The sequence below is a fragment of the Hyla sarda genome, chromosome 9 (assembly GCF_029499605.1).
Source record: "Hyla sarda isolate aHylSar1 chromosome 9, aHylSar1.hap1, whole genome shotgun sequence".
NCBI lineage: Eukaryota > Metazoa > Chordata > Amphibia > Anura > Hylidae > Hyla > Hyla sarda.
This window is the reverse complement of record NC_079197.1, coordinates 145,121,662-145,141,972: the sequence shown is the minus strand read 5'-3', so window position 1 is coordinate 145,141,972 and position 20,311 is coordinate 145,121,662. Positions and strand designations below refer to the sequence as shown.

Below are 20,311 nucleotides of genomic sequence, written 5' to 3'. Positions count from 1 at the left end.
AACTCAAGATTTATTTCCTGAATTCTGACATACTTAGAAATATCCCATATGTGGCCTTTGTGTGCTATGTGTCTCTCCCACAGGCCTCAGACATGAAGGCGTGCTGTGTGGATTTGAACCCCTACAGGACCCATGACGTAACGTTACGTCCCAACACCCTGGGTCTTAAGGACCAAGGACGTACAGTTACGTCATGGGCAGTTCCGTTCCCCGCCATGCGCTGGGCTGGGATCGGACCGGGATGCCTGCTGAAATCATTCAGCAGGCATCCCGTGCAAATGCCCAGGGGGGTCCTGAGACCCCCCCCCCCCCCCATGTCGGCGATCGCAGAAAATCGCATGTCAATTCAGACATGCGATTTTCTGCTATTCCGGGCTGATCGGGTCTCCGGTGACCCGATCACCCGGAACATAGGGATGATCGGAGTTGTCAGTGACAGCCCCGATCATCCAGATGGCTAGGAGTGAGGTCACAGTGCTGCGATCTCCTCCTATCCCCTGCCATTGATCAGAACTGATTCTGACCAATGGCAGCGCAGGACAGTAGGTTACCATGGCAACCCCCTGTTCTGCCCACCCCTGGATGTCGGGCAGAACGAGGGGAGAAGATGGAAGCCGGTACCTGAAAAGAAGATACGTGGGGCCCGGCGATCATCGCAGACATCAGCGGAGATCAGCGGCGCAGGTAGGGAAGCGACGGTGGGGGAGGGAAAGGAAAGTTGCAGTAAAGCGATCTTTAGTGTGGCAACCACTAGGAAGCCCGAACTGCAACTCCCAGCATGCCCAGACAGCCAAAGGCTGTCTGGGCATGTTGGGAGTTGTAGTTTTGCAACATCTGGAGGGTCACAGTTTGGGGACCACTGTTACAGTGGTGCCCAAACTGTAGCCCTCCAGATGTTTCCAAACTACAACTCTCAGCATGCATAGACTGCCGAGGCGTGCTGGGAGTTGTAGTTCTGTAACATCTGTCCTTTCAGATTTTGCAATTTTCATGACATTTTTGAAAATTGCTGCCCTACTTTGAAGCCCTCTAATCTTTTCAAAAAGTAAAAATATGTCCATTTTATGATGCCAACATAAAGTGGACATATTGTATTTGTGAATAAAAATTAAATTTATTTGGAATATCCATTTTCCTTACAAGCAGAGAGCTTCAAATGTAGAAAAATGCAAAATTTTCATGACATTTTGGGATTTTTCACCAGAAAAGTAACGACGAAAATTTACCACCAAAATAAAGTAGAATATGTCACGAAAAAACTATCTCAGAATCAGAATATTCTGTAAAAGTGTTTTAGAGATATTAATTCTTAAAGTGAAAGTGGTCAGATATGCAAAAAATGCTCTGGTCCTACAGTGAAAATTGGCCTGGTCCTTAAGGGGTTAAGGCATCCTTTTAGTTTAGGATATTTTGTTAGCATCATATAAAATTACAGGGGCCTTGGGATGCAAAAATATTTTTTGGGAGACACTCTCATTGGTATTATTCTGGGGTACATGTGACACTTTGATCTCTTTTTATTTTTATGAAGTGGTATACATTAAAAAAATCTATTCTGCGGTTGTTTTAAATTTTTTAGGTCGTTTGTCATGCGGTATAAAGGACATGTTAACGTTACACTGCAGATTGATACGATTTTTTCAAAATCATGTTTGTAGGTCGCCACATTCCGTGAGCTGTAACTTTTTTATTGTGTGACGACTCTTTTTGCCTGACATGTTGATGTATATGGGGGGACTATTTTGGGGGGTGTATTATACATTTATAATTTATTTTATAATTTTTTTTATATTTTTTTCAAAATGTTTTTCTTTTATTTTTCACATTTTTTTCTTTTGTTTTTTTTTTTACTTTTCTTATTTTTTCCACTTTTTTCACACTTTTTTTTTTTTTTTTTACTATTATACACATAATTCAATAGAGCACACATCTGTACTCCATTGAATTATGCCTATGTCTATCAGTGCTGACAGGCATAGGATATATCAGTCCCTACCTTAGGTAGGGACTGATCCTCATGTTGCCATGACAACAGAGGCCAGTGTCAGTCCTGCGGTCATGGCAACCATCAGCGCCCTGCTTTCACTTTGCAGAGCGCCGATCAGTGACAGAGGGAGCTCCCTCCCTCTGTCACTGTAATAGACGCTGCGGTCACAGTGACCACAACATCTACAGGGTTAACCCAGGATTGGAGCTGCACTTGGATCAGTCCCTAGTGCACGCGGGTGGCCTCCTCCGATGGGGCCCCCCTCACCACTGATCGCTTCACACAGTGAAGCAACAGAGGAGTGGGGGAAGAAGGAGACTCGAACCAGATCCCTGCTATTGATTCGTCTGTACTGATGGACCAATAGCAGCGATCGCCGGCCTGGGACCGCTGCGATTTGTCCCTGGCCTGCTTCAGGGATGCTTGACTGAGCAGCACAACTGAGCTCAATAAACTGTCACAGCGCCCGGCGGCGCTGTGACAGTTTATTCTCATCAGGTACCTGTACGTGGTGATGCAGGAAGTCGTCCCTAATGACCATGTACATGTACCTGATTTTGGGGGAAAGGGTTAAAGGAGTATTCCAAACTGCCCAATTCCCCTTCAGGCACTGTGCTCCTCTTGCCTGGTTGAATTTGGAGCAGGTCTTTGGTGAATGATTGACAAATGCATGCTTCTAAAAGGAGTGCTCCCGATATTGATAAACAGCTTGTATAGATCTCCATTGGAAGTGCAATGTTGTAATGCCGAACGCTCCGGGTCCCGCTGCTTCCCCGGAGCGCTCACGGCGTCCTCCCTCTAACAGCGCTCCGGTCACTGCTCCTGACCGAGAGTGCTGTCCCCCTGTCAGTGGCGGGTATGCGATCTGCGTGGCGGGGCGTCCCCGCTCACGGATCGCATCCCAAGTCACTCACCATCCTCCCGCTGCTGCTTCCTCCCGGCGTGCGTGGCCCCGCTCCTTAGGGCGTGCATGCGCCAACTTGCTAATATTTAAAGGGCCAGTGCCCAATCAGTCTAAAACCTATAAAAACCCACTTCCCCTTCCAGTCCTTGCCAGATCTTGTTGCCCTAGTGCCCTGAGAAAGCGTTTTGTGTGTATCCCTAGCCTGTATATGCAGACCCTTTGCTGTTGCCCCTGACTATGAACCTTTGCTGCCTCTTGCTATGTCCAACCTTGCCTTTGCCCTGTCCTTATGTACCACGTCTATCTCAGCTGTCTGTGAGGTCGAGTCGCTATCAGGGGATACGACCTGGGAGTTACCGCCGCAGCAAGTCCATCCCACCTTGCGGCGGGCTCTGGTGAAAACCAGTAACTTCTTAGAACCGGTCCCCTGGTACGGCCCACGTCATCGCCTCACTGACACAGGGGATCCACTACCCGCATACCAGTCCGGATCCTGACAGTAGATCCGGCCATGGATCCCGCTGAGGTGCCACTGCCAAGTCTCGCTGACCTCACTACCGTGGTTGCCCAGCAGTCTCAGCAGATCGCCCGACAAGGTCAACAGCTGTCGCAGTTGGCCGCCATGCTCCAGCAGCTTCTGCCTCCACAGCGTATACCATCTCCTCCGCCAGCTCCAGCATCTCCTCCACTCCGAGCTGCCGCTACTTCCTCTAGAGTCCGTTTGTCTCTTCCTGAGAAATTTGATGGGGACTCTAAGATGTGCCGGGATTCCTGTCCCAATGTTCCCTGCACCTTGAGATGATGTCGGACCAGTTCCCCACAGAACGGTCTAAGGTGGCTTTCGTGGTCAGTTTACTATCTGGAAAGGCCTTGTCCTGGGCCACACCGCTTTGGGACCGCAACGATCCTGCAATTGCTTCCATCCAGTCCTTCTTCTAGGAAGTACGCAGTGTCTTCGAGGAGCCAGCCCGGTTCTCCTCTGCCGAGACGGCTCTTCTGAAACTCGTCCAAGGGAGCTCTTCAGTGGGCGAATGCACCATCCAGTTCCGCACCCTCACCTCTGAGCTAGCTTGGAACAATGAGGCCCTCTGCGTGACCTTCAAGAAAGGTTTATCCAGCATCATCAAAGATGTTCTGGCCGTACGAGAAATTCCCGCTACCTTGCCTGAACTTATCCAGTTGGCCACCCGCATAGATATGCGTTTCTCGAAAAGACGCCAGGAGCTCCACCAAGAAAAGCATCTTGTTCGCACCCGGCGGTTTTATCGCTTGGCACCTCTCTTCCAGAGTCCTTTGCAACCTACTCCTGTGCATCCCGCCAAGGAGGCTATGCAAGTGGATCGATCTCGCCTGACCCAAGAAGAGAGGACTCGCCGCAGAAATGGAAATTTGTGCTTGTACTGTGCCAGTACTGAACATTTCCTTAAGGACTGCCCTATTTGCCCTCCGCGTCAGGGAAACGCACGCACCTAGTTAACGTGGGAGAGGCGTTACTAGGTGTGAATTCTTCCTCTCCACGCCTGACTATTCCAGTGCGGATTTCTCCATCCGCTAATTCCTCCTTCTCTGCGGTGGCCTTCCTGGACTAAGGTTCTGCAGGAAATTTTATTTAAGCCTCATTTATCAACAGATTCATTCCTGTTACCCGTCTCATCAAACCCTTCTTCATTTCTTCTGTAAACTGAGAAAATCTGAACTGCACCGTGCGTTACCGCACTGAACCTTTGCTCATGACCGTTGGTGTTCTCCATCAAGAAAAAAATAAATTTTTTGTTTTGCCTAACTGTACCTCTGACATCCTTCTTGGCCTGCCCTGGCTCCAGCATCACACTCCTACCCTCAACTGGACCACTGGGGAATTTAAATCCTGGGGCTCTTCCTGCCACAAACATTGCCTCAAGTCTGCACCAACCAGTCAAGTGTCCGTCGCAACTCCATTGTCTGGCCTTCCAAAAGTCTATCAACTGGACTGAATTGGACTGGACTAACTGGATTGAACACTGGCTCATGGATCGTACCCAGAGAGTGGTGGTCAATGATTCGTACTCTGATTGGTCCCCGGTTATTAGTGGTGTACCCCAAGGTTCAGTACTGGGACCGCTGTTGTTTAATTTATTTATCAATGATATAGAGGATGGTATTAACAGCTCTGTTTCTATCTTTGCAGATGACACCAAGCTTTGTAGCACAGTACAGTCTATAGAGGATGTGCACAAGTTACAAGATGACTTGGATAGACTAAGTGTCTGGGCATCCACTTGGCAAATGAGGTTCAATGTGGATAAATGTAAAGTTATGCATCTGGGTACTAATAACCTGCATGCATCGTATGTCTTAGGGGGGATTAAACTGGCAGAGTCACTGGTAGAGAAGGATCTGGGTGTACTTGTAGATCACAGACTACAGAATAGCATGCAATGTCAGGCTGCTGCTTCCAAAGCCGGCAGGATATTGTCATGTATCAAAAGAGGCATGGACTCAAGGGACAGGGACATAATACTCCCCCTTTATAAAGCATTGGTACGGCCTCACCTGGAATATGCTGTTCAGTTTTGGTCACCTGTCCATAAAAGGGACACTGCGGAGTTGGAAAGGGTGCAGAGACGCGCGACTAAACTAATATGGGGCATGGAACATCTTAGCTATGAGGAGCGATTAAAGGAGTTACAATTGTTTAGTCTTGAGAAGAGACGTTTAAGGGGGGATATGATAAACGTATATAAGTATATTAATGGCCCATACAAAAAATATGGAGAAAAACTGTTCCAGGTTAAACCCCCCCCCAAAGGACGAGGGGGCACTCCCTCCGTCTGGAGAAGAAAAAGTTTAGTCTCAAGGGGCGACACGCCTTCTTTACCGTGAGGACTGTGAATTTATGGAACGGTCTACCTCAGGAACTGGTCACAGCAGGAACAATTAACAGCTTTAAAACAGGATTAGATACATTCCTGGAACAAAATAAGATTAATGCTTATGAAGAAATATAAAATCTCATCCCTTCCCCAATATCGCGCCACACCCCTACCCCTTAATTCCCTGGTTGAACTTGATGGACATATGTCTTTTTTCGACCGTACTAACTATGTAACTATGTAACTATGTAACTTATCAGGACTTTTCTGACATCTTCTGTAAAAAGCAGGCAGAGGTCTTACCACCACATAGGCCCTACGACTGCCCTATCGACTTGCTCCCTGGTACCACACCACCCCGTGGCAGAATTTATCCTCTCTCTGCTCCAGAAACTAAGGCCATGACTGAATACATACAGGAGAATCTAAAGAGAGGTTTCATCAGGAAGTTTTCTTCCCCAGCTGGAGCGGGGTTTTTCTTCGTTGCCAAGAAGGACGGTTCGCTACACCCCTTCATAGACTATCGTGGCCTCAATAAAATCACAGTAAAAAAACGCTACCCTCTGCCTCTCATCTCGGAACTATTTGACCGTCTGAGTGAAGCTAAAATTTTCACTAAACTCGACCTGAGGGGCGCTTATAACCTCATCAGAATTCGAGAAGGAGATGAGTGGAAAACCGCTTTTAACACCAGAGATGGCCACTTCGAGTATCTCGTCATACCATTTGGACTTTGCAACGCCCCTGCAGTATTTCAAGATTTTGTCGATGACATTTTTTCGGGACTTACTGTATACCTGCGTTGTTGTCTATTTAGACAACATCCTAATATTTACCTCCAACCTAGAGGAACACCGGCTCCATGTCCGTCAAGTGCTCCAGCGCCTTCGTGTAAATCATCTTTACGCCAAATTGGAAAAATGCCTTTTTGAATGCAGCTCTCTTCCTTTCCTGGGATACCTGGTCTCTGGACAAGGTCTTTAAATGGATCCGGACAAGCTCTCCATGGTCTTGGATTGGCCACGCCCCTCTGGACTCCGTGCTATCCAGCGCTTCCTCAGATTCGCCAACTACTATCGTCAATTTATTCCCCACTTCTCCACCATCTTTGCTCCTATTGTGGCACTGACAAAGAAAAACGTGAATCCGAGGTCCTGGCCTCCCCAAGCGGATGAAGCTTTTACTCGCCGTAAGGCCGCCTTCGCCTCTGCACCAGTCTTGTCCAGGCCAGATCCTCTGAAGCCTTTCTTCCTGGAGGTTGACGCATCCTCAGTGGGAGCTGGAGCTGTCCTTCTCCAAAAAAACGCTAAGGGAAAAAACGTCACTTGCGGTTTCTTCTCCAAAACTTTTTCTCCTCCTGAAAAGAACTATTCTATAGGAGACCGTGAACTGTTGGCCATCAAGTTGGCACTTGAGGAATGGAGACATCTCCTGGAGGGATCCCTTCACCCCATTACCATTTACATGGACCATAAAAACCTGTCTTATCTCCAATCCGCCCAGCGGTTAAATCCTCGCCAGGCCAGATGGTCGCTGTTTTTTGCCCGCTTCAATTTTCAAATCCATTTGTGTCCTGCAGACAAGAATGTCAGGGCTGATGCTCTATCACGTTCCACCGATACCTCAGAAGCCGAGACTCTTCCTCAGCACATCATACCTCCTGAGTGTCTGATCTCTTCTGCTCCTGCAATGCCAATTCCTCCAGGAAAAACTTATGTTCCTCCACGTCTTCGCCTCCGGACTCTCAAATGGGGTCATTCCTCCCATCTGGCTGGTCACACTGGAGTCAAAAAAATCTATACAGTTGATTGCCAGACACTATTGGTGGTCCTCCCTGGAAAAGATGTGACCGATTTCGTACGAGCCTGTACAGTGTGTGCACGTGACAAGACTCCACTCCAGAAGCCTGCAGGTCTTCTCCTTCCTCTGCCAGTGCCTGAACAGCCTTGGTCCCACATAGCCATGGACTTCATCACTAGAGATGAGCGAATCGAAGTTGACGAACCTGAATTCGTTACGAATTTCATGAAAAATTCGATTCGCAATGAATACAAATATCGCTGTGATTCTATCGCGATAATCGCTTCATTAAACTCCATTTTACAGCATTCCAGGCTATTGAAGACCTAAGATGGCGGATCCACATATGAGTACATGGGGCAGGGGATTATGGGAGGACGGGAAACAGCGGCGGGAATGAAGGTAGGCGGGCTGACCCTGAATCACATGTGAGATGCCGCCTATCAGTGTTCACTGACCCCTGTGATGTCACAGCCCCTATATAATCGGCGGCCATCTTGCCTCTCTTCGTTTCATCTATGCACTCAGATGGAGAGGACGGGACTGTGTGTGTGTGTGAATAGCTCATACCACAGCGTTACACTGCAACTGCTAGTCACATCAGCATTAGGGAAAGGCAGGAGTGCAGAGTGCTGTGCTGTTACTCTGAGAAGGATCATTGATTGCTAAACCTCCTATTCACGTTATTGAGCATTGCAGCAGAGAGGGGCAGATAGCTGTCAGCTGCCTCATACAGATCTCCAAGCTGCCTGAACTTTCTGAAGCATCTCATCTCCTCATTTTTCAGCCAAATTGAGTTTAATTTTATTTGCTCCACAAAACTTCTGCTGCTCAGAATTGTGTGACAGAGTGCAATGTAGGGTTTAATCCCTGGATTTTTTGTGTGGTGCTGCACTGTTGGGTCCTGCTGCTGTTCAGAAATAAGTCATATTAGTGTGGACTTTAGTGCCTTTTTTTTTTTAACCATTTTTCACCTGTTACTCTGTCTCTGTGCTAAATTAAGTGTTATACCACACGTTATACACCTGCCGGTGTATGAAAGAAAAAAAAAAGAAGTTTTTCCTGCGTACAAATACGCTTAACAGTGGCCTTATCATTGCAAAGGGCCTACATACAAGCAAATAGCGTACCATATACTACCTTTTTTTTTTTGTCTCTGTGCTAAATTCAGTGTTATACCACACGTTATACCCCTGTCGGTGTATGAAAGAAAAAAAAAGAAGTTTTTCCTGCGTACAAATACGCTTAACAGTGGCCTTATCATTGCAAAGGGCCTACATACAAACAAGTAGTGTACTATTTAGTACCTGTATTTCTGTCTCGGTGCTAAATTCAGTGCTATTCCACACATTAGTATACACCGGCTGGTGTATACAACAACAAAAAATTTTTTTTCTGCGTCTATATACGCTTAACAGTGCGCTCATCATTGCAAAGGGCATACATAGAACCAAGTAGTGTACTATTTACTACCTGTTATTCTGTCTCTGTGCTAAATTCAGTGCTATTCCACACATTAGTATACACCTGCTGTTGTATTTTTTTAAAAAAAAGTGTTTTTTCTGCGTAGAAATACGCATACCAGTGCGCTCATCATTGCAAAGGGCATACATACAACAAAGGAGTGTACTATTTAGTAACTGTTATTCTGTCTAGGACCTATATACTTTGAAAGGACAGCCGTAGAAGGCAGTACCAGCCCCGCATAAGTTTGTACAAGAGAAGGTGGGCCAGTCCTTGAGCCTGTCGGTGTGTTCAAAAGTGCACGGCAGCGCCGACGTGTGGAGCTGTAACTACGGGCAGGGACAATATATGTCTTTTACGGCCCACTGGGTAAATGTTGTTCCTGCACAGCCACAACAGCAACTTGGACAGGTCACACCGCTTCCTCCTCCACGCTCTCGGTCCCAGGCAGTTGGTCCTTTTACAGTGTGCGCCTCCTCCTCCTCCTCGTCCCCCGTGTCCTCGGCCTCCACTGCACGTCCAAATCTCGGTGGCCCTTCATCGTACCACGTGTGTAGGGCACAGCGGTGTCAAGCCATCCTTCACATGGTTTGCCTTGGAGAACGGAGTCACACAGGTGAGGAACTGCTGAATGTCATTAGGGAAGAAATCCGAGTATGGCTTACTCCACGAAATCTGGAAATGGGAACCATGGTGACCGACAATGGGAAGAACATTGTGGCCGCGCTGCGACAAGGAAGTGTGAACCATTCGCCCTGCATAGCACATGTGTTGAATCTGGTTGTCAAGAAGTTCATCAAGTCTTCACCCCATTTGCAAGACGTCTTGACAATGGCAAGGAAACTGTGCATGCACTTCAGCCACTCGTACACCGCCAAGCACACTTTGCTTGAGCTGCAGCGTCAGAACGGTATCCCACAACATAGTCTCATTTGTGACGTTGCCACACGTTGGAATTCCACCCTCCATATGTTGGACAGACTATACGAACAAAGAAAAGCCATCACCGATTTTTTGATGATACAAGCAGATAGGAGTACTCCCCTGTGTAACTTCAATGTGAACGAGTGGCAGCTCAGACATGACACCTGCCGTTTGCTGAGGCCCTTTGAGGAAGACACATTTTTTGTTAGCCGCTCGAATTACGCCATGAACGACGTAATTCCACTAAGTCCTACATTTACTCCAAAAAATGATTGAAAACATGGCTGGTCATGGCAATGGAGATGTTGCGCCTACATCAGAAGGCTACATGAGTCCTGTGGGGGATGAACTGGAGGAGGATGATGAGGGGCAGAGCGGAGCACAGTTTACGGTGGATGAGATGGCCGGTGTTTCTGGTCATTGGACAGGAGGGGAGGAGCAGGAGCAGCCAGAGGAGCTGGAGGGTTATTACGAGGGAGGCGAGACAGAGGACCCAGACACACCGTGGCAGTATGCAGTGGAGATGGAGGCAGGTAGTCCCAGTGAGTCACTGTCACAAATGGCACTATGCATGCTGAATTGCTTGCATAGTGACCCCCGAATTGTCAAAATTCGTCAGCGCGATGACTTCTGGATCTCAACCTTATTAGACCCTCACTACCGGCCCAGAATGGGGGCCTTTTTTACACCCACTGAGAGGGAGGTCAAACTGACCTACTTCAGGGAGCTTCTACGTAGTCGGTTGGCCGATGCCTATCGGCCACATGGTCCATCCACTCCCAGGTCTGACTCGGGGGGCCCTCTGCGCTCACCTTCCACTGCCATGGCTGCTGGGGAGGGGAGGGGTGGCAGGAGCAGTACCGGCTCAATCAGCAGCAGCCTGAGTCTACAGTAGCTGATGAGTAGCTTCCTTCAGCCGCATAGTGAAGCTACTCATCAGCAGCAGGTGGACATGGAGCAGGACCTGAACCAGCAGGTGGTGGCTTACCTCGACATGACCCTGCCAACAACCGTTGAAGATCCGCTGGACTTCTGGGCAGCCAAACTCAATTTATGACTGCAACTAGCGGAGTTTGCCCTTCATGACTGACCTTCCCTCATCTCATGGCAACACTGTCATTTGGGTGGTCGTTGATTGTTTTTCCAAAATGGGTCATTTTGTCCCGCTTCCTGGTCTTCCTTCTGCGCCACAGTTGACGAAGCAATTTTTTCTGCAGATTTTTCGTCTTCACAGGCTTCCCACACATATAGTCTCGGATAGAGGCGTTCAATTTGTTTCAAAATTTTGGAGAGCACACTGCAATCAATTAAAAATCAAATTGAATTTCTCTTCCTCCTATCACCCCCAATCCAATGGACAAGTGGAAAGAGTGAACCAGATTCTTGGTGACTATTTGCAACATTTTGTCTCCTCCCGTCAAGATGATTGGGTCAACCTTCTGCCCTGGGCTGAATTCTTGTACAATTTCAAAAATTCTGAGTCTTCCTCCAAATCTCCATTTTTTTGTGGTGTATGGCCGTCACCCGCTGCCCCCCCTCCCCATTCCCACTTCATCTGGAGTTCCTGCCGTGGATGAATTAACCCGGGACTTCTCCTCTTTCTGGAAGGAGACTCAAAAGTCGCTCTTACTCTTCTCACATGAAGAGACATGCGGATAAAAAGAGAACTCCTCCTGTCTTTGCCCCTGGTGACAAAGTGTGGCGATACATACGGTTTCGTGTCCCTAGCTACAAGCTGGGTCCTCGTTACCTTAAAATCAAAAACCAAATCAATAATGTCTCCTACAAGCTCCATCTTCCTCCTTCTCTTCGTATTCCCAACTCTTTCCATGTTTCTCTTCTCAAACCTCTCATACTTAACCGCTATTCCCCCAAGGTCACCATTCCTGCTCCTGTCACTGGGTCCTCTGATGTCTTCTCCGTGAAAGAGATTCTCGCCTCCAAGTTTGCCCAAAGTAAAAATTTTTATCTTATTGATTGGGAGAATTGTGGCCCTGAATAGAGGTCTTCGGAACCCGAGGCCAATATTCTTGACAAGGAGCTAATTCATAAATTTCTGGGTTCCAAAAAGAGGGGGAGACCCAAGTGGGGGGGTACTGTAACACCGAACGCTCCAGGTCCCGCTGCTTCCCCGGAGCACTCGCGGCGTCCTCCCTTTAACAGCGATCCGGTCACTGCTCCTGACCGAGAGCGCCGTCCCCCTGTCAGCGGCGGGGATGCAATCCGTGTGACGGGACTTCCCAAGTCACTCACCGTCCTCCCGCTGCTGCTTCCTCCCGGCGCGCGCGGCCTCGCTCCTTAGGGCGCGCGTGCGCAAACTTGCTAATATTTAAAGGGCCAGTGCACCATTAATTGGTGCCTGGCCCAATCAGTCTAAAACCTATAAAAACCCACTTCCCCTTCCTGTCCTTGCCAGATCTTGTTGCCCTAGTGCCCTGAGAAAGCGTTTTGTGTGTATCCCTAGCCTGTGTATACAGACCCTTTGCCATTGCCCATGACTACGAACCTTTGCCGCCTGCCTTGACCTCATGCTACGTCCGAACTTGCCTTCGCCTTGTGTACCACGCCTATCTCAGCTGTCTGTGAGGTCGAGTCGCTTTCAGGGGATAAGATGCCTGATTGCGGGAGTCCCACCCTAGGCTTATACTCGAGTCAATAACTTTTCCTGGAATTTTGAGGTGAAATTAGGGGCCTCGGCTTATACTCGGGTCGGCTTATACTCGAGTATATACGGTATTTACCAAAGCAGCCATGTCAGGTGAGTCAGGAGACTTCTCCTTAAAGGGGTACTCCGGTGCTTAAACATCTTATCACCTATCCAAAGGATAGGGGATAAGATGCCTGATCGCGGGGGACCCCTGGGATCATGTACGCGGCACCCCGTTTGTAATCAGTCCCTGGAGCGTGTCCGCTCCGGGTCTGATTATGGTCGACCGCAGGGCGGGCGGTGTGTGACGTCACGCCTCCACCCCCGTGTGACGTCACGCTCCGCCCCTCAATGCAAGGCTACGGGAGGGGGCGTGATAGCTATCATGCCCCCTCCCGTTGGCTTGTATTGAGGGGCAGAGCGTGATGTCACACAGGGGCGGAGGCGTGACATCGCCGGTAATCAGTCCTGGAGCGAACACGCTCCAGAGACTGATTACAAACGGGGTGCCGCGTGCATGATCCCGGGGGTCCCCCGCGATCAGGCATCTTATCCCCTATCCTTTGGATAGGTGATAAGATGTTTAAGCACCGGAGTACCCCTTTAAGGAGAAGTCTCCTGACTCACCTGACATGGCTGCTTTGGTAAATACCGTATATACTCGAGTATAAGCCGACCCGAGTATAAGCCGAGGCCCCTAATTTCACCCCAAAATCCCAGGAAAAGTTATTGACTCGAGTATAAGGCTAGGGTGGGAAATACATCATCCCCCCCTGTCATCATCCAGACCCCCGTCATTAACATCCTCATCATTATCACCCTGTCATCATCCAGACCCTCATCATCATCACCTGTCATCATCCCCTTGTCATCATCCCACACCCCCCCTTCATCATCCCCTTCTCATCATCCCCACCCCCCTTCATCATCCCCTTGTCATCATCCCCACCCCCCTTCATCATCCCCTTGTCATCATCCCACACCCCCCCCTTCATCATGCTTTTGTCATCATCCCCTTGTCATCATCCCCACCCCCCTTCATCATCCCCTTGTCATCATCCCACACCCCCCCTTCATCATCCTCTTGTCATCATCCGCCCTCAGTGGTCTTCAACCTGCGGACCTCCAGAGGTTTCAAAACTACAACTCCCAGCAAGCCCGGGCAGCCATCGGCTGTCCGGGCTTGCTGGGAGTTGTAGTTTTGAAACCTCTGGAGGTCCGCAGGTTGAAGACCACTACGGCCTTCGACATCATCCAGCCCCCTCTCACCCCCTTTAGTTCTGTACAGTACTCGCCTCCGCTTGGCGCTGGTCCGGTGCTGCAGGACTGTCCGGTGAGGAGGTCATCCGATGGGATAGTGGTTCTGGGCTGCTATCTTCACCGGGGGCGCCTCTTCTCCGCGCTTCGGGCCCAGAATAGAGGCGTTGCCTTGACGACGACGCAGAGGTACCTTGGTAATGAACGTACCTCTGCGTCATCGTCAAGGCAACGTAACTATTCTGGGGCCGGGCCCGAAGCGCTTAGAAGAGGCCTCCCCGGTGAAGATGGCGGCCCGGAACCACTATCCCACTGGACGACCTCCTCACCGGACAGTCTTGCAGCACCAGACCAGCGCCGAGTGGAGGTGAGTACAGAACTAAAGGGGGTGAGAGGGGGCTGGATGATGTCGAAGGCCGCAGTGGTCTTCAACCTGCGGACCTCCAGAGGTTTCAAAACTCAACTCCCAGCAAGCCCGGACAGCCGATGGCTGCCCGGGATTGCTGGGAGTTGTAGTTTTGAAACCTCTGGAGGTCCGCAGGTTGAAGACCACTGCGGGTGGAGAGTTCACTCGAGTATCAGCCGAGGGGGGTGTTTTCAGCACGAAAAATCGTGCTGAAAAACTCGGCTTATACTCGAGTATATACGGTACTTGTATTTCCCAAAATATAACACTTCTGAACCATCCTTTCTAGAACTATTTAGCCTCATTTCCTAAGGTTTTGTAGTTTTTTTTTTTTTTTTTTGTCGATGTGTTATGCACCAGAATTTCTGACAAAAAAATCCAAAAAACCCTACTAACTTCCCTCTTGGCATGTCTCCAAAAAAAAAAAAAACGACATTTCCAGAAGAAACCTTCAAATTTACTAATTCCCACATAAAATGTGGTAGATTTGAGCGCTGGAAAACCCAACAGCTCAGAGTAAGTGTAAAAAGAGCAAAATACAAGATACATTAGTAAATACAAGATACATTAGTAAATACCATGGAAAAATACCTGTTGGAAACAAAAGCCCTCAAAGACAACTACTCTTCACCCTTGAGTTGCGCCGTCCCCTAAATGCTAGTCTATGGGAGGGGGCTTGCATAGACTTGCATTGAGTGGGCGGGACGTGATGTCCCACGGGGGCGGAGTCGTGACATCATGATCTTCCATCCCCATGGTCGGGAGCCAGACCCTCCAGCGCTATTGCGGGGGTCCCCAGCTATTGCAATGTCTAGGGGTGGAGTACCCCTTTAAAGATAAAGTTCCCTGGCAAGGGAGTCAGTGGCCCTCATTTACTAAGTTTTCCGGGTTGTATTTTTTCTTTTTTCCCACTGATAGCTAGGGCATTTCACACATATTTACTAATGTGTCGCATGTGAGTGTCGCACAATGTTGCATATGAGTTATAGTGTCGCAGCAGAATCCCTCTCGGATTCTGACAAGATTCCTGTCAGAATTCATTCCACTCAGAAGCGCTGGAGTGTGAGAAAAGAACTGCTTTATGTTTGCTGGAGATTATGGCTGCAGCAAACAGAAAGCACATTCCCAAACCCCCTCCGTCCTGTCACATTTCCCCCTTGTCACATTCCCCTCTCCCCCCCCTCCTGTCACATTCCCCTCTCCCCCCCCCCCCTCCTGTCACATTCCTCTCCCCCTCCTCCTGTCACATTCCCCCCTTGTCACATTCCCCTTCCCCCCCCCCTCCTGTCACATTCCTCTCCCCCCTCCTCCTGTCACATTCCCCCCTTGTCACATTCCCCTCTCCCCCCCTCCTGTCACATTCCCCCCTTGTCACATTCCCCTCTCCCCCCCCCCCCTCCTGTCAAATTCCTCTCCCCCCTCCTCCTGTCACATTCCCCCCTTGTCACATTCCCCTCTCCCCCGCCTCCTCTCACATTCCTCTCCCCCCTCCTCCTGTCACATTCCCCCCTTGTCACATTCCCCTCGCCCCCCTCCTCCTGTCACATTCCTCTCCCCCTCCTCCTGTCACATTCCTCTCCCCCTCCTCCTGTCACATTCCTCTCCCCTCTCTGTCCTGTCACATTCCCCCCTTGTCACATTCCCCTCTCCCCCCCCTCCTGTCACATTCCTCTCCCCCTCCTCCTGTCACATTCCTCTCCCCTCTCTGTCCTGTCACATTCCCCCCTTGTCACATTCCCCTCTCCCCCCCCTCCTGTCACATTCCTCTCCCCCCTCCTCCTGTCACATTCCCCCCTTGTCACATTCCCCTCGCCCCCCTCCTCCTGTCACATTCCTCTCCCCCCTCCTCCTGTCACATTCCCCCCTTGTCACATTCCCCTCTTCCCCCCCCCCTCCTGTCACATTCCTCTCCCCTCTCCTCCTGTCACATTCCCCCCTTGTCACATTCCCCTCTTCCCCCCCCCCTTCTGTCACATTCCTCTCCCCCCTCCTCCTGTCACATTCCCCCCTTGTCACATTCCCCTCTCCTCTCTCCCCTCCTCCTGTCACATTCCCCTCTTCCCCCCTCTCCCACCCTCCTGTCACATTCTTGTACTGTAGTAATACACTGGGTTTAATTCCCGGGCGGATTTCAAATCTTCCACGGGACCTGGGAAACCTAGTGTATTATTGCAGAACAGGGGCGTACCTAGAGCATTTGGTACCCGGGGCGGACCCTTTGTTTGGCACTTCCCTCCCCCCCCCCGCCCACCACACACACGCACCCCCCTTAATTACACCCCCTCCCTCCCCTCCCCCCAGGGGCGGACTGACAACACTCGGGGCCCCCGGACCAAAAAAAAAAGGCAAGGGCCCCTGCTAGGCTCTGCAGCTCGTCAATCTTCTGCCACGCTCCTATTCCACGTAAATCCCACACACAATAAACTAAAATTTATATATATAAGAAACACTTTAACGTAAGTAACTTCCCATGACCAATAATACTGGTATACAAGGAGTAAATATATACCACCACACAATAACTGGATAATACCGCCATACTGTACTGAATAAAACCACTATATACAGACCAGTATACTATACAGGATCTGTATACAATATAAGTTATTATATACAGGACCATATGGCGGTAGATATCAGCTGTACACAGGATGTATACACCATATAAGTGATTACAGTTACATTTTGGGACTCACAATTACGTCTTTTCTGATCAGCGGCGTCCTCTTTCCTTTTCTTCTCTGTCCGGATAAGACATCTGCAGGAAAAACATGTCAGACTGTGCATATATTCAGTGCCCTCCCCTCCTCTACAATCTTCCCATCTATAGGCCCACAAGATGTAATAATGCCCTCCTTGGTGTCCTGCACAGTAAAAGGGCAGGTAGGTAGCCAGGAAACCCCCTCTTTCCCATAGGTAAATGCAGAGTTACACCCCCCCCCCCTCTTTCCCATAGGTATATGCATAGGTATATGCAGAGTTACACTCCCCCCCTCTTTCCCATAGGTATATGCAGAGCTACTCCCCCCCCCCTCTTTCCCATAGGTATATGCAGAGCTACCCCCCCCCCTCTTTCCCATAGGTATATGCAGAGCTACCCCCCCCCTCTTTCCCATAGGTATATGCAGAGCTACCCCCCCTCTTTCCCATAGGCATATGCAGAGCTACCCCCCCCCCCCTCTTTCCCATAGGTATATGCAGAGTTACACTATATACCTATGGGGAAGGGGGGGTGTAGCTCTGCATATACTTATGGGAAAGAGGGAGGGTAGCTCTGCATATACCTATGGGGAAGAGGGGGGGGGGGTGTAGCTCTACATATACCTATACAGAGCTACACCCCACCCTCTATACATCTATATAATAATAAATCTAAAAAAAGTGGTTCTGTTTCACAGTGATCTCACCAGCAGAATAGTGAGTACAGCTCTGGAGTATAATACAATACTCTGGGTCCTAAGGCAGTGTTTGCCAACCAAGGCGCCTCCAGCTATTGCAATACTACAACTCCCAGCATGCCAAGACAGCCAAAGGCTGTCCGGGCATGCTGGCAGTTGTAGTGTTGCAACAGCTGGAGGCTCCCTGGTTGGGAAACATTGGGTTAGGCCTTAAAGAGGTAGTCCAGTGGTGAAAAACGTATCCCCTATCCTAAGGATAGGGGATAAGTTTGAGATCGCGGGGGGTCCAACCATTGGGGCCCCCTGCGATCTCTCTGTACAGGGGCCAGGCTCTCCGCCCAGATAGCGGGTGTCGACCTCCGCACGAAGCGGCGGCCTACACGCCCCCTCAATACATCTCTATGGTAGAGCCGGAGATTGCCGAAGGCAGCGCTTCGGCTCTGCCATAGAGTTGTATTGAGGGGTCGTGTAGGCCGCTGCTTCGTGCGAAGGTCGACATGCCCCCTTCCCGGTGGCTGCCTCTTTTTAGGCTTTTCAGCAAGCCGAGTCGGGTGGTTCGGGAATTAGTGTCGCGACATGTCGCACATTGTCTGCGCCATGGCGCAGACAATGTGCGAAAACATAAACCCGAAAAATGCTGTCGGTTTGGCGATAGTAAATGAGGGCCAGTGTGTATGTGTAGGGTCCCAGCCCTTTCCTGGTAGGTGCAGAGAAAGGTTGTGACATCAGCAGCAGCATAGCCACTGCTTCCAGAGTAAAGAGGTGGTCTGTAACCTAGACGATGAGCAGTAAACAAGGGGCAGAGAGGAGCAGCAGTAACAAGAAAAAGGTATAACATTTCTAAAAAGGTAGAAAAAGTATAAAATGTCATATATTTACAAAAAAGTATAACTTTACATGGCCTACAAACTAGTTAGATAAGTGTAACAAGGACCATGATGAAGAAAGGCATGCTAGATAATTTGCTGGTACAATGGAGGCAGTATATACCATATTTGGTGGAATGCAATCAAATAAATATAATTTACTGCTAACAATGATTTTTTTGTTTCCGACATTAGGGAAGCGGATTTGTCTCGGAGAAGGTCTGGCCAAGATGGAGCTGTTCATTTTCTTAACAACCATCTTACAGAACTATAGGCTATCTCCTGAGACGCAAGTCACAGAGGAAGACATCCAACCCCTAATGGCTGGGTTTGTAAATATTCCCAAAAATTATCGGTTGTCTTTTATCCCCCGTGTTTAATTTCGGATAAGGTGATATGCAGTGTTATTTCAAATGCTTCTACCAAGCTTCAACTATGTGATCCTCAGGGTAAAATAAATAAAATAAAGGAATTCAAAGAGAGAAAAAAATAATGAAATGAAATGAAAACTCAATAAAGTGGCAAATGTCTCAATGTATCATATGTAATGTAACATGGATAACATGTAATGATGCCTGGTTTAAATTAATCAGAAATTAAACACATTTACATGTAAACCTAAATAAACCTTAATAAATATGTTTGTCCATATCAATTAGAGCAGACATGAAGACCTTTTGTGGGGATTCTCTGAATTCTTGCAAGATCTGATTGTCGTCTCTATTTCCAAATACTAATAAAGTTTTAGTTTTTTGTATAGAGCTGTTATGTTTTATCTTCGCAGAGGAGAGGAATGTTAAAGGGAGCTCAGTTGTCATCTCCACTAAGGGAATAGACTTTGAGTATTGAAGGAAGCTTTTGCGGTAGAGAAGCTAGGGTCCAATTTTTAGCTGAAGAAGTATTGGGGGTAGAAGTGGGTTTAGATGTCAAATAGACTAAGGTCCATCCCCGTGAGATTAGAGGTGAGCTTTAGAGGTGCCAGTTTCCTTCCTTTTCTTCTTGTCATCATCTATGGCGTAGACACATTGAGCTGAGATTATTAGGATGAAAAAGTTAAAGCTAAAAACAGATAAATGGGCACAGTGCTTGCATTCGCACATGTCTTCCCCTTCATTCTTGCGATCATTAGGGGTCTTAGCAACTGGACCCCCACCGATGCAAACTTCTGACAACTTATGATATGTCAGAAGTTTGTCCCGATGATAGCTACACTTCAACCATTACATATTGTGGTACCTCAGTGTATGTTCATGAGAAAGAAAAGCAGTGAATTAACTTCTGCCTCAGCCTGCTGGTGCTGCAAGATGGCGGCCTGAAGTAGTTGCTTTAATAGTTAGTCTGTGATGCTTGACTGAATTTGCAATATAGTAGCAGTCTTAATGTGGAACATTAGTAATTACAGTACAAGTTTTAGAGAAACTGATCCTATCAACCATTGTTGCCTGCATTTGACACAAAATATAGGAATTAGAGATGAGCAAACCAAACCCATAGAACCTGAGCTCAGTACTTTGCCTAAAGTTTGGTTCGGCAAGAACTCCAACTTTGAGTGGTTTGGTTCAGCAGAACCTGTTAAAATACCACCAGCCACATGGCAGAAAATAGAAGAAGGATCACATGACTTCAGGAATTCCATAATGCCTTTCAAATAGCTAGAGGCACATAGCTACAGCAGCCATTTTAGAAATAGCAGTTGTTAGGTGAAGATTAGAGATGGACGAATCGAATTGGACAAATTCGAATTCCATGCAAAATTCAATTCGTAATGATTCCAAAATTTGACGCGATTCGTTATAACAAATCGCT

The 20,311-nt window shown here is 48.5% G+C and overlaps 1 protein-coding gene across 1 annotated transcript in view; it reads left to right on the top strand.

The window, feature by feature from the left end:
- LOC130290411 (cytochrome P450 2G1-like) overlaps positions 1 to 19,246 on the top strand; it is a 53,260-nt gene extending 34,014 nt beyond the window's left edge. The window contains exon 9 of the mRNA XM_056538027.1: positions 18,701 to 19,246. Within this exon, the coding sequence (XP_056394002.1) occupies positions 18,701 to 18,885 (185 nt within the window). The 3' untranslated portion in view covers positions 18,886 to 19,246. The remainder of the gene's footprint in view (positions 1 to 18,700) is intronic.
- The last annotated feature ends 1,065 nt before the right edge of the window (positions 19,247 to 20,311 follow it).